Source organism: Cynocephalus volans, chromosome 1 (genome assembly GCF_027409185.1).
Source record: "Cynocephalus volans isolate mCynVol1 chromosome 1, mCynVol1.pri, whole genome shotgun sequence".
Taxonomy (NCBI): Eukaryota; Metazoa; Chordata; class Mammalia; order Dermoptera; family Cynocephalidae; genus Cynocephalus; species Cynocephalus volans.
Genome location: NC_084460.1, coordinates 282,322,562 through 282,344,934, shown reverse-complemented (window position 1 = coordinate 282,344,934; position 22,373 = coordinate 282,322,562). Strand labels below are relative to the sequence as shown.

The window sequence follows — 22,373 nt, the reverse complement described above, 5'->3', positions numbered from 1 at the left end:
AGTGCCTCACTTTACGATTGATTGTCAAAACTGGGACACACTGGGAAAATTAAAGAGGGTACTATTAATAATTATGCTGGGACAACAGACATAAGCCAGGACTATTCCAAGCAAACTCTTCAGGAGGGCTGGAACCAAATAACTCTTTGTCTCCTTTTGTCCTGCCCCTTAGAAGCCATACTTCTATGTCCTTCTTATGGAGCACATGCAGAATGGCCCTTGGAAACCTCTTGTTTCTATACCTTTTCCCTGTTCCTCCTGACTACCCAAATGTTCCCACAACCCTTCTACCTCCCCTTCTTGCATAGCAATGATAGACCATACTAGAACCAAATTGGAGAGAGAAACTCTATTTAAACCAGTGGAGCTAAAGAGGAGCAGTCCATGGGGGACTCTGGTCTGTGCAGTATTCTCCTGGGAGTCATAGTACAGTTCTGGGGTCAAGTCTCCTTTCCCAACCTTTGAGGAACCATGAGCCTTGATTTATCCTTCCCTTGGCTCTGGGCTTTGAGAAGTTAGGGGTGGAGAGGATAATGCTTTAGGTTTCTCTGCTCCAAGCCCCTGTCTTGATTTCTAGTTGCAAACTGCCTTCGCACCAGAGTTGATGGGAGAGATTAGTTGTAGACCTGGGTGTGGGATTGAGCCTATAGCAAAAAGGAGAGAACTCCAATATAGAGTACACAATAGGAAAGGGCAGAATAGGTACTAAAGGCTTGTGAAAATAAAAGGGAAGAGAAGAGAAAGAAGGTGAAAAATTAGGTCCTAGATTTGCTTGTTAGGGAGGAACAGGTAATTTCGTGCCTAGGGATGCACAATCCAAAACTTGGTTTTCATCACCTCCGTTTGCTCTCTCTGGTTTTTCTCACCAGCAAAAGCCAGCACACCCATCTTTCCCTTGAAGTGCCCACCTCAGGATTCACCCTCCTCCAGGTCTTCCCGGATACAGATGTACACGAAGATGGAAGCTGGGTGGAGGCTGATGCCATCTTTAGAGAGCAGGTGTATGTGGCGGTAACCTGGAAAGAAGCAAGAGGACAGCATTAGGAAGGCAGCCAGAGCTGGGGTGTTGGCCGGGGTAAGGGGCTGGCTCACCTTGTTGCATGCAGGTCCAAGGCAGGGTGTACTGACCAATAAAGTCATTTCGGGATTTCCAGTCATAATCCTCTACCACAAAACGCAGCATGGCGAGTTCAGGTACCAAGACCCGGAAGCACAGTGTCTGCCCCCAGTATGGATTAAAACCTGAGGTGGGGGGGTAGGAAAGAACGAAGGAACAGACATCTACTCTCTTTAGGCCAATGCTGGGTTGTTTTCCCTATGTTCCCATTTAATCTAGATGGCAATCAGCATTTTACAGGTGAGGAAACAGGCTCAGAGTGGGTAAGCAATTTTCCTAGGTCACTGGAGCTTGTATGTGAAGGGCCAGGATTCTTTGTACTGTTCCACACTGCTTCCCATGGGGGCAGGGGGTAGTAACATGGACTATACTTAATGGAGGGTAGGATAAAAGGAAAACATCAATCATGCCCCCGACACCTTCCCCAGCACTGCCCAGTCTCTCACCATTGTTCTCCACATAGTTGGTCTCTTGCCGGGTTGTGTCCGGACGGACCCCAAAGATCTGCACTTTCACCAGTGGATCCACGATGGACCCCTCTTTGGTCTGGTCCACTTTGGGGAGTTGCTGACCACTGATTACCTGCAACAAGGGTTCTGGAACCTTATGAATTCCTGCTCAGCCCAGCACCCACTCCAGCTCTCACACCCCAGGAAAGGAGAAGAAAAGGGAAGGACCTTGCACTGTAGGTTTTTGGTCTGCAAAACTTATCCTCCATGGGTAATATATTTTCTCCTAGTATTCTATCTGCAGTTTAAAATGCATCCAAGTGGAAATTTAACAGGGTTTGAAAGTAGGCATGCTAATGACAACAGCCTCTTTTATAGCACTTACTGTGTACAAGGAGTTGTAAGCACTTTGTTTTAACTGATATAATATATTAACTGCTTTATATTAACCCTGTAAGGTAAATAGTAGTAGTATCACCATTTTTCTGATGAGCAAACTGAGGTTCAGGGAGGTTAAGTAACTTGTGCAACATCACAAAACTAGAAAGTGGATTTAAAGCTAGGCAGCTGGCTCCAAAGTCTGCTGTTAACAATCAGGCTATCCTGTCTCTCACCAGAAACTTTGAACTGATTACTCTCCTGTCGGGCTTAGCCACCTCTTCCTCCACTTCTATCCCAGCTATCCCAGTTTCTTCTCAATGATTTCTCTTTCCATAGTACCTGGATTAAGAGGGTCTGGGCCTTGAAAGGGCTGATGGGCCTCTCAGGGTGGAAGGAACTCTGAGCATCACGCAGGAAGTCTGGCTTCAGCACATAGCCACAGCCACCGTTTTGGCGGAAGAGCCCATCACAGATGTCCATTTCAGGCCCCGCAGTCTGCATATTCATAGCCACTGAGGTCCCCAGGAGAAGAAAAGAGAAAGATTCACTTTGGGGGCCTTCCCCAAGCCCCTCTTTCAGGGAGTTAAGAAGACAGGTATTGGGTATAAGAGTGCCTGCTGGGAACACCTCCATAAAAAACATTTTTCTTAGCCTAGCATTCTTTAGGTATCCCCTGGCCCTATTGCCCCCAGGGAACGTATTTACTACCTGCTGCTCCTCCACTCCCTCCCTGACCCTGCTGCCTCCTCACCCATCTGGCAGCCAGCATTCCAGAGTTCCTGGGGGTTGTAGTTGGATGAGTCTGTCCTCAGTCCACTGGGATACACGCGGCTTAACTGCCTGACATTGTGCTGCACAAACTCATTGCCTGAAAGAGGTTGTAGTGAGGGAGATGGAAATGGGGTGGATCCTCCACTTCCCTGGGCCCAAGGACCCTACCCATCCACTTCACTCTTCTCTAACATCTCCTGAGGCTGGCTCCAGAAAGCTTCAATATGCCTCTTTCATCCAGACCATCTTCCCTCAGCTCTCCTCCCTCCAGAGCCTTCAGCCCCCTATTCGTAACTCCTCTCTCCTTGCCTGTATTGAGGAGTTCCTTGGCTCCTTCATCTCTCCTTAGCCCCTTGTCCTCTTTCTTTGAACTTACCTGCCTGCCCATCAGGCCTGAACCTACCCATTCCACTTCCCTCCCTATCCCTCCATTTTGGTCCTGACCAGCCTCCTTGACAAGGCTCTTGGCCTTGGTTTCAGAGAAGGATGATATCTCATAGAAGTAGTGGTGCTTCTTTGAATGAGTGAAGCTGCGGAATGAAACAGACTTCAAGTAGACAACCAGGGCAGAGAGGTCTGGACACAAGATGGACGTGGATGTCTGGAGGAGAAAGTGGAGACGAAGATGGAATTGAACCCTCAGCAGTCTGAGTGGGAAGAAGCTAATGGCCATCCAACCTAAGCCCCTGCCCACTGCCTCCCCACTGCATTCTCCCTCCTGCCTCACCTGCTTAGGCAAGAGAAGGGGCCCAGGATTGGAAATAGAAGCCTGGGCCATAATCTGACAACAGATAGGCAGACAAAACGGCGGGCACAGCACAACCTGGGGGTAGGAATGGGAATAAAGGCAGTCTACTTATACTGCTGGGATCAGTTTTAGCCTCTGGGCTTGGAGGGTCTGCTCTATGTAACATCCTGGGTAATAGGTTTTTAATATATTATTTTTAAGCAGAGAGGTATCATCCTCCCTGTCTTTTCAAACAAATGAATCGTTGGTTAAATATACATGAATCCAGACAGATATGTCAAGGTATGCAAATAGTCATGTAAATCACACCTGCAAGGACATTAGGATCCCAGAGTAATATGTTTGGATTTTTCTCCTGAATTCCCATTTCTACCCCTGGATATGGCAGCAGGTTAGACACCACAATCCTAGAGAGAACAATATAAGCTAGGAGTCAGTCAGCTGAGTGAGCCAAGCAAGTGCACAAGAGAGAGAAATGCAGACTTCAAGCCAGGATTTTGGATGTCCCACCAGTGACACCCCTTCTCCCACTGCTTCCCCTCCCCATAAGGAGATAGACCACTCTGGCAGCCATCTCAGAGCCTTCACCTTCCCTACCTGAAAGATTCTCTCCCCTTCCTGTTCTTCTTTAGCTTATGCCTGGCCCTGGCCCTTCCTCAAACTCATCCTTTCCAAGAAATTTTCTCTAACTAAACCCACTTTGGTTGAGGTCACAGCAATCATCCCATTAGCCCCTACTTCCCCAGTATAATAATTCTACACACATAGACACACACACGCACACCATTAGTGGTTTTTAAACTGGCTTTTAAGGAGACCGAGAAGTACAAAAATGTAATGTCTCAGGAATCACCTGGAGGACCCCAGAGAGAGCCAAATGAGTGCTTCAACCAGGATCGTTCTGCATTTATCTATTTTGTATACTGAGATTCCATATAAGATGTTATTTTTTTTAAAAAAAGGGAGAAGAAAAAGATTTCATGGCCCAAAGAAGTTGGAAAGCCACTGCAATATATCTATATATGGCAATATATGATATATAGTGAAGCCCTTATGTATTCTTACTCTTCTTTAACTGTGAGGAAGCATCATTTTGCTTCTTGGCCTTCTATTCTGCATGGCTCTAGTCTCTTCACAAATGGGCCCTCAGCTTGTGGGACAGACTGACCATATGATACAGTGGAAAGACTACTCCTGACCTACCTTCTTTTTGTCCTTACTTGAAGGGCTGAGTTCCTGGGGCTCAGGCTCAGGCAAAGGCTCAATCTCAGACTGGGACTCAAGCTCTGGCTCCGACTCCTGCTGTCTCTCCAGCTCAGATTCTGTCTCCTGCTCTTCCTCAAGATCCTCCTCTAACGTGCTTGACCTTTTCCCCTTCACCAGGATCTTCCTCCGTAGCTCCTAGGGGACAAAAACGAAGGGGCATAACTCTCTGCTCTGGAGCCCTCCTGAGGATCATGTAGGTTCCTTTTCTCTCAAATGCAAAGGAAGTGAGTGGTCGAAAGTTCCCATGGAAGAGATGGATACAGTAGGGATTCCCTTATTAAGCAATTTTGTAAAATCTCTATCCATATGGAAAAAAATACATGTGAACCCCTCCCTCACATTTGACACATTAAAAACTGTTCATAGATTAAAGATGAACATGTAAGTATAAAGAACATACGGGCATGAGAAGAAAATAGAGAATATTTTTGAATAGTTTTATGGTGGGAAAGCCTTTCAAAACAATATGAAAACTCAGAAGACAAAAAAGACTGACAGATTTGACAACATAAAGCTTAAAAGCTTCTGTAAAGCAAAAGATGCTAAAAAGACGAAAGAAAAAATAGACTGCAAAAAATACTTTCCAAAGCACTAATATCTTTAACGTTTAAAGAATTATTGTATATCAATAAAGATTATAAACCCTAATGAAAGTGGGTAAATAATATTATCAAATAATTTAAAAGATGAAAGCATGGACTTCTCTTTTTAAAAAACGTAACCTTCTGGGCCGAGCCCGTGGCGCACTTGGTAGAGTGCTGCGCTGGGAGCACAGCAACGCTCCCGCCGCGGGTTCGGATCCTATATAGGACTGACCAGTGCACTCACTGGCTGAGTGCCGGTCACGAAAAAACGACAAAAAAAAAAAAAAAAAAAAAAGTAACCTTTTTTTTTTCAATGTTTGCCATTATGAATCATCTTACTACTAGAGTTATTTGTCTGTTGGTTGAAGTGTAATTTAGCAATTTGGTGTTTTGTCCAGAGGGCAACTTGGCAATAACAACCAAAATTGTCAGAATAGAGACTCTTCAACCCAGTAATATTGCTTCTAGGAATCCATTTCAAAGAAAGAGCAAGTGAAAAATTATAAACAAACTAAATGTCTATCAAGTGGACAACTGGTTGAATAAATTATGGCCCATAACAAAAAATGGAATACTATAAGGCTGTTAAAAAGGAAAAAATTATACATGAAAAGACATCCATGATACATGTTATATGTGTGATATAAAAAGGATATAGAGGATGATCTTATTTATCGTTTTTAAAAATGTGAATATGTACACATATGTGTTTATATAAGCATTAAAAAAACTATTGATAGCTGTTATTATGGGAGAGATTAGGATTATAATGAAGGGGGTGTCCCTTTACATTGTATAGTCTACAACAATTACAAACTATCAGGAAAAAATCAAGATTTTCCATTGAAAAAAATATAAATAGTTGATTTAAAACTTAGAGATTTATAAATAGAATTATGTGTTCAATTAGATTTTTTAAAATTAAAGTTGCCTCCAAGGGTATTAAAGAGCAAGATAGTTTATCTGAGGAGAGAAAGAAAGGAACAAGAGGGGCATGGAGGAAGGAGCCAAGGATGGGGGGAATGTGGAAGCCACGGTAGAGTCTGGGCTGGGAAACAGGGTCCCTACCTCAGGTGAGGGCAGCTGATTGGGCAGCAGCCCATCCAAGGTGGTGCTCAGCAGCTGCTCCCCCAGGATCTCAGTCAGATGGCGTGCCATGGTCTGCTGCTGCTCCCAGCTGCAGTGGTTCTCCAGAGACAAGATGACTGGGTAGTCTGATGTCTGGTGGTGAGGGGAGAGGACGCTGGATCCAGAGTTCTAAAATTCTATAACCACCTTCACCAAACATCTGCTTCTTAGGACCCCCTACTCACTCATTCAAATGAGTACCCTTATTGCTGAACTCCTCCAACCCCATTACAGGGCTTGTTGGGTCTGAAGCCCACCCCCAGGGACAGTATCCACATCTAAAAGTCCCTAGTGGGATCCCAAATCTCATACCTGTGCCAAGTCTGACCTAGGTCCCTTGGGGCACTTTGAGTTTTCAGTCTCAGAGTGAGAAGGCCAGGCCATTCTTGTGTTCATGTTGCATGCTCAGGCTCTCACTTCTAGATTCCAATTTTCCCCCAGTCCTACTCACCACTCTCTGTTTCCTTATCCACTCTCTCCCAGAAGCGTGACAGAACGTGTTAGAAGTAATAGTTACTAACTAACTAGTAGTTACTAGACTACTAACTTCTAGTAGCACATCCAACACTGATTTGTAGCAATCCCTTAATATTTGCCTTATTCTTTACAGTTAAAATCTCTTTACACATATCATGGCATTTGATATAACCTTCCCTGCACCCCTCCAATCTCCCCAGACCCAGAGCCAGTGACTCTTCCCTAGACCCTCTTGCCTCACCAGTGTTCCCATCCTGGGGCTACTACCTGGAAGGCATATTGTGCTACTGTGGCCACGACATCTTTGAACAGGATGCGAGAGGTCAGGGTATGTCCATGGTAAACGATGGGTTCACCACTAGGTCCATCCCATATATCCACCTCCACACAGCGGCAACCCCGCTTCAGGGCCCTGCAAGAACCCCAAACCCCCAGAGACAGGAGAGGTCAAGGTCTGATTTTTCACCTAGGAACCCTCTCCCCACTCTGGAGAGAACAGTGCTTGCCAGCACTCACGCATCCAAACCCCTCCAAGCTACATCTACATGGAGCCTTCCCTGTCCCCAGGGACACTGCTGCAGCTCACACTAATCTCTACTCCCACGCCACTCCACCTAACTCTCAATCTTTCCTTAGCAACCCATCACACATTGCCTCATGATACTTTTGGTGTTCTGGTTGTGTACCCCTATGTAACACCTGGGTTATTCCAACTCAGTAAATTTACACTTTATTTTCCCAACCAGACTTCCTGAGGCAGTTTCTGGCACCACGAAGATATCTTGGCTATTCAATCTAATCCATGATTAATCACAATAAAAGCAGCTACCACTTATTTGCTATTGACACATGGATTATCTCATTTAATCTTCACAACAACCTAGACAGACTAGGCACTGTTATCATCCCTATATCATAAATAGGAAAACTGAGGCATAGAGAGGTTAAATACTTAGCCTCAGATTACCAAGTAAGGGAGATAGGATTTGACTTCAGATGGTCTGACTCCAGAACCCATGTTTTTAACTCTAATGCTCTACTGCCTTTCATTTAACATTCACTTTGTTTGTTCAAAATAAATCTGTCAGCACCTCTAAGTTCCAAGAGAGTTTCATAGCTTGTGAAAGAGAGAGAAGTTGCATTCACCTTCAGGGTTTTATTACCATTCTCCCACTAGTCTACAATATCTCCTCAAGGTGTCTCAGGTATCTAGGAACTCTCAGCCCCTAACCCCCCACAATGCCTTCTCAATCCCTGTTATTCACTGACAGCCCCCCTTAGTTTCCCACACATGGTCCATCTCATGAGCTGGACCCCTTCTACCACCACTGCACCGTATATATCCCTCAAGGCTGCTCTGGCCACGAAGCTGGTCTCCCACTAGGTAAGTGTTGTGAGAGGAGTTGATGAAGTAGTGGCTCAGGGGTTGAGTCATATCCTGGTAGATGGGGAGGCAGGCCGGGTTGCAGATGTCTCCATCTTTCGAGCAGAGGTAGCTGAGAAAGCCATCCATGCTCAGCACATGCCGCAGTTTGCCTAGAATATGGAGTGGTGAACACTAAAGAGAGAAGTTCTGAGTGGGAGCATCCCAGCATACCTACAGCCCATCCTTCACCCTATCCCCTCCAGGGTCCAGCCTTTCAGATACTGTCCATTCCCAGCCTCCAGATCCCAAATTTGGCCCACCCAGTGTCTGTTTTCTCAATTATTCCCACCCTCAGAGAATGTTAAAAGGAATCATTTAAGATCATTCTAATCCAGTGCTGTCCAATAGAACTTTCTACAATGATGGAATGTTCTAGTCCGCGGTGTCCAATATAGTAGCCTCTAGCCATATGTGGCTATTGAGCAATTGAGATGTGATTTGTGTGACTGAGAAACTGAATTTTATATATTTTATTTAATTTTAGTTAATTTAAATAGCCACAGGGAACTTACCATTACCATGATGGACAGCATAGTATACAGTCCAAAGAGCTAATTTTATAGATGGGGAAACCGAGGCCCAGAGAGAATCAAAGTTAAAGATTTGTGACACGGCCAAAGTGCCTGTGTTTTCTACTTTGGGAAGTGTAGCTGCCACCAACTATGACCATCAATGCTCCCATATGGTGTTTTGTTTTTGTTTTTGTTTTTTTTTAAAGATGACCGGTAAGGGGATCTTAACCCTTGGCTTGGTGTTGTCAGCACCACGCTCAGCCAGTGAGCTAACCGGCCATCCCTATATAGGATCTGAACCTGTGGCCTTGGTTAGCAGCACTGTACTCCCGAGTGAGCCATGGGCCAGCCTTCCCATATGGTGTTGGTTTTTTTTTTGTTTTTTGTTTTTGTCGTTTTTTCGTGACCGGCACTCAGCCAGTGAGTGCACTGGTCAGTCCTATATAGGATCCGAACCCGCGGCGGGAGAGTCGCCGCGCTCCCAGCGCAGCACTCTACCAAGTGCGCCACGGGCTCGGCCCTCATATGGTGTTTTGAGAAGCATTTGTCAACATCACCTTAGACTATTCTCACTGAGAGAAGAGCCCTGTTACTCTCTCCATAGCTCTCACCCATCTCAGCATGATAATCTTCATATAATAACAACGATGACTAACAGTTATTGAGCACTTGCTCTATTCCAAGGACATTACATGAAGCATCTTACTTAATGATCTCACTAACATGATGAGGTAGATACAATGCAATCTGCTGTAAGAGCTTAGGTAACTTGCCCCAGGTCACACAAACAGTAAGTGGAGGAATTGGGATTTGAACCCAGGCAGCCAGGTGTCAGTGCCATGCCCTGCATTACTGAGCTGTGCAGTCTCACCGAGGGTAATACTGTTGTTGGGAGGCTTTCTTGGGAGATGAAACAATTTGACTCTCATGCCAAGCTTCCTTGCTCCAGGTTTGACAAGGCCTGGAGATGGTGGAGTATAGCAGGAAATTGGGCAGGAAGTTTCATTCTTGACAGTAATAACTCAGATCATTCAGGTAAGTCCACAGTTGTCAGATACTTTTCATGTGCATTATTTCATTTGATCACCAATTATTTCACTAATGAGGAAACTGAGTCTCAGAGAGGTTAAGTGACTTGCCCAAGGCTACTCAGTTAAGTAGAAGCAGAGTAGGGACTTATACCAGGTCTTTTGACTGATACTACATTCTGCTGCCGAAGTATAGTATCTGATTGTTAAATGCAATGGGAGGGAACACCAAGAGGGGTTGGGAGAGAATAAATGTAACTGTTGTACACCGTATCCTGCACTGGGAACAGAAGACCCTACTCCTTAACCCTCTGAGATTCCTCTTCAATTTCATTTTCTGAAATGATTGTTTTATAGCCACCATTCTTTGAACACCCACACAAATCTGTAATCACTGATTCCATCACTTCTTTTTGACTCTAAGTTCCATGAGGGCAGTGTCCTTGTTTGACTTAAGCACTACGATATCTCTGGTGCCCACCGTACGTCCTGATATAAGTACTCAATAAGCATTAGCTGAAGTAGTGAATTAATGAATGAATGAAAGGGAGTGGGAATTGAGACCCAGGAAACCTGGATCACTTGTCTCAATTATCCCATCTCTTATCCTTATTCTAAAGAGAGGCACTAGTTAAAAAAGTCAGATGATCTGGGTTTGAATCCCAATTCCTCTCTTATTAGCTGTTGGATTTGAGCAAGTCATTTAATCTTTCTAAATCTCAGTTTTACTCTTTAATACAACTAGATTAATAACAGAACCCATTTCAACAAGTCATCAGAAGGATTAGGAGACAAAAGTCATGCAGAGATATTAGTGCATTATGGGATACTTAGCAAAGGCCCAATAAAGATTATTGCTGCTGGGCCGAGCCCGTGGTGCACTCTGGAGAGTGCGGCACTGGGAGCGCGGCGATGCTCCCGCTGCGGGTTCGGATCCTATACAGGAATGGCCGGTGCACTCACTGGCTGAGTGCTGGTCACGAAAAAGACAAAAAAAAAATAAAAAAAAGATTATTGCTGCTGATTTATAAGGTTGCAATGAGAACTAAAGAAGTGAAGAATGTGAAAGGGCCTTCTAAGTCATTTATTACTGATGTAAATTCCTCACACTCTGAAGGAAATTTAGGGCAGGAAATGAGTCTACTGAATGAGCGAAGGGGAGAAAAGATTGAGGACAAAAGAAGGCATACTTTAGCTCCACTTGTTAAAAGTGAAATACATTCGTCCCTCGTTCTCCATGGGGGATTGGTTTCAGGACCTCCCTTGACTACCAAAATCTGTAGATGCTCAAGTCCCTGACATAAAATGATGTAGTATTTGCATATAACCTAAGCACATTATCCGGTATACTTTAAACCACCTCTAGATAACTTATAATATCTAATAAAATACAAATGCTATGTAAATAGTTGTTATATTGTATTTTTTAGGGAATGGTGACAAGCAAAAAGTCTGTACATATTCAATACAGACACAGTTTTCTTTCTGAATATTTGTGTTTGTTTATTTTTATTATTACTATTATTTTTTAGCAGCTGGCCGGTACAAGGATTGAACTCTGGACCTTGGTGTTATTAGCACCATGCTCTAACCAACTGAGCTAACCAGCCAGCCTCCCAATTTTCCCTAATATTTTCGATCCACAGTTTGTTGAATACATGGATGTGGAGCCCACGGATACAGAGGGCCAACTGTAATTGGCCTCTTTATCATTCTCCCAGGCAGGGGCTGACTAGCTTCCTGGGTCAGGGTCTTAGAAAATCAAGAACAACTTGGAAATTTTGAAGAAAGACCAGGAAAGGGCAGAGAGCCAGCATTTAAAGGGACAGCAACTGGCCAGCTGCCAAAAAATAAAATAAAAATAATAAATAGACAGAAAATAGGAACCATGAAGGGGAACCGAAGGAAAAGGAATCATTTGCACTAGAGAAGAGGCCAAAGCAAGAGGACTAAGGGTTTTCCATTTCCACCGAGGACAAAGTTGATATCATGAAGAATTTCCCGAAAGTAAAGGATAGTAAACACAAGCACAGTGGAGGAAAGGCGACCTGCGAAATCTTCTTTCTGAGAGAACTGGTTTTACAGAGGAGATCTCTATCCTGTCTGGGCAGGACATAGATGCTGTTCTTTGGAAGGAGTGGTTAAATGAGATGATTGGGCAGGGGGCCAGGATAGGGATGGACTCAGCTTTCCCTGTGTTAGGCAGAAGGCTGCTTGTTGCTGGACATTTATAAGCCTCCCTCCCTGCCTCCAATGTTTGGTGCCTCTCCACCTGGTTCTACTTACCGCTGTCTGAAGGCTCATGGCGGTCGATGAGTTCCAGAGCAAGGTCAGAAGCACGGTCTCTTTCTTTCTGCTCCTCTCGGAGGAAATCCACAAATTCCAGCAGGGTTAGCTTCTGCCCATCAGCTGAAAAGCTTTCAAATAGTTCTTGCACCTCAGTACGCTTAGTCAATGCCTTATAGAACTGTACGAATTCATCTCCTTCCAGAGTCCCAGACTGGGATATGTCTGCTGCCTGCATGAGAGGATTTAGGGGAGAGAGGCCCAACTCTTTAACAGGAAATTTTATGATCTTGACTTGCCCTGTAAGAACAATCTTACTGACAAATCCAAACATATTTCTCCCACAGAACTGTCATTTAGTGTTCATAGCAGCTACTTCAGTAAGTAAAATGCAAAATTTCCGCCACACCATTTGCTACTAGAGAAAATTTTCAACTAGAAAGAGTTAAATCTCCCAAAGGTCCCTGAGAGATTAGAAATTAGAAGATCCCTCCTCCTAATTACTCACATTCCAGGTGGGGTTTTCCATTGTACTAGGCACCAGTGAAATTCTGGACATGGACAGAGATATCCTTTAGGTCCAACATAACATTGATATTTACCTTTCATAGGATTATGATATCTTTCCAACAAGACTGAAGGGCAAGAATCATGCTCTACACTTCCCATTGAGCCTGGTGTTATGCTAGGGCACATAGTAGTGATTCAACAAATAAGTGCTGCTAATTGGGCTCAGAGGACTTCTGGCCAAGTGAAAATGGGACTTGGCTGGTTTGTGCAAATCCTTCCCCAGGAGACTCACCTGAAAAAGACTAAAGGCATGTTCTTGATCCATTTCCACATTCATCAGGTGCAATAACCGCTGAACTTCTTGGAAACTCATCCGACCATCCTGGTTTTTGTCTCCACGTTGGAACCAGTCATTCAGCCATCCAGGTCTGAGTCAAGGCAAAAGTACTATATGTGTGTGTTTGTGTGTGCAGATATGTGAGCATGTTCATTCATCGACATCTGTTCCCTATCTTTGCTGTCAGTCTCTCCCCCATGCCAATCCATTCTCCACAAAGCTTCTAGAATAATCTCTCCAGAGCACCAATCTATCCAAAGACTACATGGCTCAGGGGATTTCAGGGACCTCCCTGTTGCCTGCATAAAGAATTCCAAATTCCTTAACATAGAAATTAAGATCCCCTTTGCCCCTGTGATCTGGGCCCAACTTAGTCTTCTCAATACATCTCTGTCTTCCTCGTACTTTAGCTAGACTCAGCAACTCCCTGTTCTCTGATGTCCCACTTGCTCCTGCTCTTAAATTTCCTATCTCTGGGCTTTTTTCATGTTTCATGTTGTTCCCTCAGGCTGGAATGTGTCTTTCCCTCTTCCTCTGTTCATGCTCAAATTCTATTCATTTTCGAGGCCCAGCTCACATGCTATTTCTTCCCTGAAGCTTTCTCAGAACCCTTGTGTAGAATTAAATATCCTTCTTTTGTTTTTTTTTTTTTTTTTTTTTTTTTTTTTAAAGATGACCGGTAAGGGGATCTTAACCCTTGACTTGGTGTTGTCAGCACCACGCTCAGCCAGTGAGCGAACTGGCCATCCGTATATGGGATCCGAACCCGGGGCCTTGGTGTTATCAGCACCGCACTCTCCCGAGTGAGCCACGGGCCGGCCCAAATATCCTTCTTTTGAACACCCTCAAATAGTCTAACTACCATAACACTTCTATGGCACTTACATTATTTACAAAAGTTCATTCTTTCCACTAACTGAAGCAATATCTGAGTCTCCTTAATCTTTGTACTCCTAAAACCTGGCATAGTGCCTGATACATTCTGCTTAACAGATGGTGAATGAATCAATGAACTGGCACACAATCCAGGACTTGAAGTGAGTCTGTACCACTGAGCCCTCAAAGAGGTTGCTTTCCACCCTTGTGGTAGCTTATGTCACCAAAATCTTGTGTTCAGCTCTCAGGAGCAGCACCTTGTTTGCTTCTCTTCCTGCGATCCTGGGGGTCCTGATTCATTCCCAGACTCTGCCTGGCTGTCTTTGCCACCCCTAGATCCATTCCTCCTTCAGTATCCTCAGCCTCACATCAGTCTGAGCTGTCCTTACCCATGCCACCTGGACCCTTGGACCTCCCTAGCCTTGCAGCTCTCCCCACCTTTCCTAGTCTTGCAGCAGCTGGCTCCTTCAGTGACCCCAGCCCCCACTCTGACTCCATCCTGTAGATACTGGTCCAGCCGCTCCTGTTGGTCCATGCTGATGACAAGGTCCACCAACAGCTGGAGCCCTCGCTTCCAGATCTGGGCCTCCTCAACACTGTTGGCCACCAGGTCCAGGTTGGAGCGGCGGCCATGGAAGACGATGGTGAAGCCCTGCTCCAGGGGAAACTCCTCTGCCAGGCTGCGCAGCAACTCAGAATCATGGCCCTTTCGCACTGTCTCCACATCAGAGATTGAAACTGCCGGAGAAGAAGCAGGTGGAAGCACTGAGGAACAGAGTCTGATAAATTGCAGGGGCTAAGAGTTAAGGACCGGCACCCCTTCTCTGTGAAGCCATAGAGAGAAGGAACCCCAGTCTCTACAGGTTGAATCCTAAAAGCATTTTTACAGGGAGATGCAGACCCCTGGGATTCAGGAGTCTACCTAAGTCATTGATGTTTCCATAGGCAGCATGGCAAGGGGCCTGACCTGGCAGTGGCAAGACCTGGCTTCTAGCCACCAGTTGGCAGGTGACACAAACCAAAAGGACTTAACCCCTCAGTGTCCTCAACTTAAATAATGTATGGTCCCCTTCCATGGCCAGACCTGATGGTGATCACAGGAGGACTGGCAGGAATGACAAGTGGAAACACGTTGAAGGGTAGAAACAGTTACACCAAAGAATGTTATGCCCAAGTTCAGTTCTCCCATTCCAGATTTGAGTGCTTCCTCTTTCCAAATGTCTAGGAGGGAGCCAGAGAAATTCTTCCATCTCCTTACCTCAGCTGAGGGTGGTATGGATCGTGAACTTTGATTATGTCTCTAAAGCAGACTCTCTTAGATGTGTCCGGTGATCAGATTTTTAGAGGTGTCATAAAGAGTTTGGACAATAGGATCCACACTGTTATGTTGCATTCTTGACATTTAAAAATGCTTACCTTAATGGCTAACATTTATTAAATGCATCCTGGTTTCAGATCCCAGGCTAGGTACTTTACACATTAACTCATTGAGTCCCTGTACTCTACTAGGCAGGTACTGTGTAGTCCCCATTTTACAGATGAGAAAACTGAAGCTTAGTTTAATTAAGTAACTTGTCTAAAGCCACTCAGGTAGAAAGTGGCAGAACCAGGGCTTTAATCCAGGCAGCCTGATGCCTGAGATCATGGTCTTATGGTAATAATAATAATAATAACAATAACAATAACAATAATAATAATATATAACCTATGATTGTTTTGAGCCTTACCATATGCCAGGACTCTTCTAAATCCTTTACATGTAATAACTAATTTAATCCACATACCAGCCTTATAAAACAAGTACTGTTATGATCTTCTTTCACAGGCTCAGCTGTAGCCGCAAGTAGGATGACAGCACAAGGCCACACTCTGGTCCCTCCCCTGCTATCAGGCTGCTGGGACCCTCAGGGTCCTATCCGCCCATGTGCCCACCTCTAGCTCTCCAGGTCACTCACAGCTGGGCTTGGCACTGCCCCCGGCCTGTCGCGCATGCCAGACTGTCATGCCGTCGTTCTGAAGTCTGAAGTATCTTAGCTTCTTCCAGTTTTTGGACCTCACCTTGCGCATCAGCATGCCTTCCTGCATCAGTAGCAGGTCCTGATCGGTGGTCAGCCCTGGGCCAGCAAAAGCAGGGGATAGGTAGCCAGAAGGCAGGGTAGAGGGTCTAGGAGAACCTCTGGGACAGAGGTCCTCCCTCCTTCCTTTCCCTGGGCTGTCCCCCAAACCCTCTTCCCCTGCAGGGATACTCACAACCTTGCAGCAGGGATGCCATCACCCACTGCTCCACCAGCTGGCGCCAGAGTCACCTAAAGGAGCAAGGAGGAACAAAGGGCTTTGGGTGAATCTTGGAGATCAAGGGAGGAAGAGAAGGAAACCTGTGTATCCTGAATACCAACTATGTGTCAGTCACTTCATCTACATAGTCTGTAGCCATTTTTACTTCTGATTTGAATTTGGTGACTTTAAAGCATAGATAGGCTAAGAAACCTGCCTCACATCACAAAAGGATCGGAATTTAAACTCAGATATGGGGCCGGCCTGTGGCTCACTCGGGAGAGTGTGATGCTGATAACACCAAGGCCACGGGTTCGGATCCCATATAGGGATGGCCAGTGCACTCACTGGCTGAGCGCAGTGCGGACGACACCAAGCCAAGGGTTGCGATTCTCTTACCGGTCACAAAAAAAAAAAAAAAGAAAAGAAAAGAAAAAAGAAAAAAATTTAAAACACCAAGGTCAAGGGTTTCCCATACCGGCCATTTGAAAAAAAAAAAATTAAATCTGTAAAGCAATCATTCAATTAGTGTTCTATTAAAATACTGTGCAGTTTAGTTCCTTACATTTTACAGATGAAAATACAGAAGTCCAGAAATGTGATTTAACTTGTCTGACATCACACAGCATATTAGTGTCCTGTCTCTCTTTAGCAGGAAGACCTATAAAGTCACCCAGAAGTGACTAAGTCTTTAGGGAGAATGTGGAAGTCACTGAAAATATGGCTTCACTAACTACAGGACCTAGAGAAGGCTTTCTTTCTTTCTTTTTTTTTTTTTTTAAAGATGACCAGTAAGGGGATCTTAACCCTTGACTTGGTGTTATCAGCACCACACTCTCCCAAGTGAGACATGGGCCGGCCCTGGCTTTCTATAACAGTAGCAATGTGCAGGTGGCCCGAGTGAGGGAAAGACTGTGAAGCATTCTCTCAGGAAACAGTCTTGTGACAGTTCCAGGAAGAAAAGATTTTGCTGGTTGAGGCTGAATATTTGTGCCTGGGTAAGACCAGAAGAAACCTCTGTATGGAAGAAAGGACCCAAAAGTTGGGGGGGGGGGGAGAGAGAGAGAGAGAGAAATTGCTTCCTGAGAGAAGAAAAGTATCTCTGCTTTTCTGGGTGGGGATGCAGTTTGGAATCTGAGGCTTACAGAAGCTATGTGAAGACTGAAATAAGAAGTAACAGGTCTTTCTTAAATTTCTTAGGTCCTCAGACTCTAGCGGGGCAAGGTTGGCCTGGGGCTGAAGTCTAATCTCCCTTGCCAACATCCTGCCTTATTTCCTCTCTGAACTTTAATTCCCACCTCTGGCGCATAGGGACTCTGGGATGGGGTGAGCGTTCAGCCTGGGAGCAAACATAATTACCTTTCCTGTGTCCAGGAGCCTCACAATGAGGTCCTAAAACATGTGAACCCTGAGAAGAGAGCCCAAGTGCCTGGACACCCCTATTTTGGAGACTATGTCCTCTCAAACCAGCCTTAGAAAATTATTCATTCCTCCTTTGTCAAACTCTGACATATGGCCACAAGAGTACCAGTTTCAACTTAGGGATCCAGAGTGTCAGAGCTGGGTGGGCTTCATTTTATAAAGAAGGGGAATGAGGCCTAGAAGATTAGCTGAACTGCCAGAGTCACTTAATGAGTGACAGAACTGGAACTGGAACCCAGGTCTCCATACAACCAGTTCAGAGATCTCATCAAGACTCTGCCCTTAGGAAGAGCCTTCTCTAGGCAGTGAGTTGAAGCAAGACCAGGAATCAATGAGGGACATCAACATTTTGTTTCTCCCCTCCATCATTTTCTGTTCTCCCTGTATCCCACTGATAGCCTTTCTTTTCTTTCTTCTGTCTTTCCTTTCCTTATCCCATGCCTGACCTCATCCTTTTCCTTTCTCCCCAGCTCACTCTTCTCCCTCTTGATCCTCTGTCTCCCTATTTGCTCACTTAGATCAGCCTCTCCTTTCTCTCCTCTTCGTATCCTTCTCCTCGTCCCTTCTGCCCTTTTGCTTTCCTCTTTTGTCTCCACTAATTCCCAATAGCTCTGATTTTCATCCCCTTTGAAGATTTTGAGTCTGTCGTCTAGGAGGTAGGACGCTTGGGTTTAGACACTCAGTAGACACCCCTCTGCTCAGCTTCACTTTTCCTTGTATCCTAGGAGATTGACTAAACAAACTGTCCAGAGAATGCGAGTTGGAATCTAGGTGTTCTAGGTCCTGGTGTTTCCTCTGGTGCCTGAAGGTAGGATGAGAAGGATGGTCACAGCTGATGCAGGTGCAGTGAGGACAGAAGAAACAAAGGGTTTGGGAGTGGGGACACTGGCAAGGGCATAGAGGATGAAGACTGAGAGTAAGAGAGATTGGGTCTTAAATATTAACTCCTAGACACATATATCAAGATCTTTGAGGATACAGATAATTACCTCTTCAATACAGATGGGAAAACAGAGACACAAATTAAGATGGGAAGTAGCCCAGGGCTGCAGAACAAGATTTGGTCCTCAACTTCCAAGTGGCTTCATGTTACCTAGAGATGGACTTTGGCAGAGTCACCAATGGCACCAATGACATTACAGTGGGATTCAGGGTTTCTCAGGTCTCTCTGATGGGCAGGAAGGAAGAGAATCATTTTGTATACTCCCTTGCTTCTGGGAGGATTATGCCTAATCTGGTTCATATAAAGAGAACAGAATGGTTCTGGTCACAGGTCATAGCCCTCAGAATGTTGGAGTTTGAAGGCTCTTTTATAGTACATCTAATCCAGAGGTTCCCAGCTATGTCAATATCCCTTGGAGAGTGTCTTAAAATAGAGATTTCTTAGCCCCACCCAAAATCTACCAGATCAGAGTTTCCAGGAATATTTATTTTTAACAAGCACACCTGGTACACAGGCAAGTCTGGGAAACCCTAAAGTCTCTTCTCTCACAGATTAGGAAGTTGTGGTCTGAAGCCCCATAGCTAGTTAACGGCAGAGTCAGGATTAAAAGCAAGTGCTCTTCCCTTCACAGCATGCTGGTGGGCCAAGAAACTGCTCTGGCCCATTGAGCTGGTAAAGAACAAGGCACAGAACTCAAACCCTGGCTCTTTCCAAGGAGTCATAACGGGTTTCTGACTTCCCGTGGATCTAGACTAATCCTCATTCGGCGACCCTCAACAACCTGTCAATGAATCTATGCTAAAGCTTGGCTACCCCAATCCTTTCTTCTCCCTTGTTGGGGTGGGGCTCATCTCTGAGGAGTGGCTAGGGTCAGCCACTAGCCCAGAATAGCTAAGAGGTTTCTCATTTAAATGGGTGGTTGACACAGCCAGGAGGAAAACTGTAATTGTCAAAGAAAACCAGAAGGTGGGAGACCTGTAGAACTGTTGGGGTGGGGAAAGGAGTCTAGGGCACAGTTTAATCAGGGTGGATAAGCATCTGGAGGGCAGAGTTAGGGGTTCAGGTAGGACAGAGCTTAGAACAGAGGCTTGTCAGAGTCTCCAGGCTCTTACCGTGGGCAGGATAGCAGTCCTGTGTCTGTGAGCTATGCCTCCCAAGCTCTGTGATGCTCTCTATTGCGGGATGAGGAAGCCCAGCCTGGGTCCCTTTCTCCTTTGCTTCTCTTGCACTTGCTTGCTTCCTCCCCTCTTCTACTGCAGTTTGCTGATGTGACTGGCAGAGTTATGGTGGAAGAAAGGAGCCAGGGCGGGGAGAGGTGTGAGCTCTCTCCTCAGTCCAGCCCATCCAACTCTTAAAGGCCCAGGACGCTGGTCAGTGTGAAGGAGTAGTGGGAGTAAGGTGGGGAGAAAAGGATTAAGTTGATTGACAGCACCACATCTCCAGGGAGGAGGAGCCTCTCTGCTGTTTATCTTGATGCCAGCCCTCACTGACCCCAATCCTGCAGCAGCTCTCAAAGTGAAACCCAAGGAGTGCCTGAGTTACAGTGCTCCTAAATCACCGCTTTTCATTCTGGTGGGTCTCTGCATGTGATACAGCTCTTTGCCCTTATTTCATCTGGCTCCTTTCCATACTGTCTGTTTCCACCAACCTGTTCCTGTGTCTCTGCAGCCTGTATTGCAGGGCACTCAGTCTAGTTCTGTGGCACAGGGAAAGGAAGAAACAATATGGGAAAGCAGGAAGATGAAGGGAAAGGGAGGAGAGGAATGATCTTAGAGTGCAGAGGGATGGGTCAGTATCTATGTAATTTCAGGCACTTGCTAAATATTGGGGGAATGCATATATGAATGCATGAAACAATTCATTTGTTCTTTCTGTACATTCATTTATTCACTCTACAAGCACTTGCTCAGCACCCCCAGTGTGCCAGGACATATGCACATGTTTATAGAGGTGCATGTAGAGATGAAGCACTCATGATGTGTAAGAATCTAGAGCAAGAGAGGAGCACAAGACCAGAAAGACATTCACTAGAAAAGTAAAGCAATGAGCTCTGTACAACAGTGAAACAGAAACAAAGATTGAGGAAAGGGGACAAAATTAGGAAAGGAACAGTGGATTGAAACGGGCTTTATTATGACCCCATACTTCACAGTGAGAAACCGAGGCTCAAGGAAGTTTAGGCAATGTTCTGGATTCACATGTGTCAGCAGCAGAGACAACCAGCCCCTTGCACACTCCCAAGCACTGTGAGCTGGTATCTGCTTATGCTTTGCCTTGGGAAGACTGTGGGGTATGGCTCTTTCTGGACCAGCAGATGACAGTAAGGCAGTCGAGGGCATAGTTGCACAGCCTTGTATTTGTACTTCTGTGGGATCCTTTTGGAATGAAGTATATCTTAATCATAGGCACAGAGGGAACTAGCTGTGTGAAATGGTGTGATATTAAGTGTGCAATCTGGCTGCCTTTCATCATTCTCCCAAACATCCCTCAACTGCCTAATATTCTACCATTAGTGATTATTTATAGCTAAATCTTTAGTCCCATTAAAGTAAAATCCTCCTAAGTGATTACCAAAAAAGTCAGGATAGTGGTTACTATTGGCAGGAGGGAGTTGTGATGGGATGGGGCACATAGATGGCTCTGGAATAGCTGGCCAAGTTCGATTTCTAGTCCTGAGGGCTAACAAGGGTTTTCAATTTATAATAATTTATTAAGCTATACATTTTATATAGTTTTCTATATTGGTGTTAAATTTTATAATAAAAGGGTTTCAGTGTTTGCGGCTGGTAATTTTTGAGGCCTTAATGTTTAAAATACTTTATTCCTTGGTTGGGTTGACCATCCTCCTGAGAGCAGGTTTTAATAGGGGAAGAGGAGTATGAAGGGAGGGGAGAACATTAATAAGGGACAGAAAGACTAGGGGACAGCACAGTTTAAGCTGTGATTTCAGACTTAATAGAGCCTTTGTCTCACATGCTTGTCTTGCTTCCCCATTTGTACTTCCCTAACATCCTCATCTCATTTTTCCAAGCTTCGCCTTCACATTCTCCACTCCTCTTCTGTACCTCAGTATTGTATACCATTTGCCTCTTTCTGACTCACTCTGCATCAGCTCAATGCTGCCCAACCTCCTTCCCATCTGGGTGATCTGTAAGGGGTGTTATCACTCATCCTGGATTTTCTAGAAGAGTCCAGATCTCAAATATTGTTTCAGTGTTCTCATAAATACACCAGTACTCCCCAGCTCATGTATTCTAATTTTGGGTGCAGAGACTTGGAGACTTTCACAAGGTTAGAATGGCTCCAAAGAGTGCTTAAAAGGCCTGCCTACTGCAGGACTCTCATTAGATCCAGGGAGGGGCCAGACAGACAAGGACTCAGCTACAGGAACTGTCCATCTGGTTTGGTTATTCCTATTTCTGCAATGATCCTGGCCCTTCCCCCACTGTTGTCTATTATTAACATCCAGAAACTGGATCAGGGCAGCAGCAGCAGAGGGACTTTCTGGGAACTGTGCCCAGGAAAGGCCTAGAAGCCCTAAATTGAAATGAAGCAGCAGCTGGCAAAGAGGAAGACTGAAACGTAGTATTCTCACTCTGCCACCCGGGCCTGCATAGACCCTCCTTCCAACACCCAGGGTAGATGCAACCACACCTAAATACTTTTGCTTTTCAAGACATTCAGGCTGTAAAGTCCGAGATCAGTTCCCATGCCTATTCAGCGGAACTACTCAAACTTCTGAAATAAAACCCATCTTCTTGGTGGTCAAAAGGTGGTCAAAAAGGTAACTCAAAATATTAAATTCCATTTAAAAATCATCAATATGAGACCACCTACA

The 22,373-nt window shown here is 45.1% G+C and overlaps 1 protein-coding gene and 1 non-coding gene across 3 annotated transcripts; both read right to left on the bottom strand.

The window, feature by feature from the left end:
• Positions 1-363: 363 nt before the first annotated feature.
• Positions 364-19,898, bottom strand: PLCD4 (phospholipase C delta 4). Of its 2 annotated transcripts, XM_063097147.1 has the most exons (16): positions 19,648-19,898; positions 16,147-16,202; positions 15,852-16,010; positions 14,406-14,634; positions 12,976-13,111; positions 12,174-12,405; positions 8,256-8,457; positions 7,189-7,333; positions 6,385-6,537; positions 4,670-4,867; positions 3,163-3,319; positions 2,699-2,815; positions 2,287-2,459; positions 1,564-1,699; positions 1,093-1,242; positions 364-1,016 (listed from the first exon to the last, which is right to left on the bottom strand). In XM_063097147.1, exons 2-16 carry the CDS (start codon positions 16,166-16,168, stop codon positions 910-912), a joined length of 2,316 nt encoding a protein of 771 aa, XP_062953217.1. In that variant the 5' UTR covers positions 16,169-16,202; positions 19,648-19,898; the 3' UTR covers positions 364-909. The 2 variants fall into 2 exon arrangements, with proteins under 2 accessions (XP_062953217.1, XP_062953213.1); XM_063097143.1 differs by lacking the exons at positions 14,406-14,634; positions 15,852-16,010; positions 16,147-16,202; positions 19,648-19,898 and having other exon boundaries at positions 364-644; positions 909-1,016; positions 12,976-13,099.
• Positions 11,424-11,497, bottom strand: TRNAI-AAU (transfer RNA isoleucine (anticodon AAU)). Its single transcript has one exon. It is a non-coding gene; the product is annotated as a tRNA-Ile (tRNA).
• Positions 19,899-22,373: the final 2,475 nt, after the last annotated feature.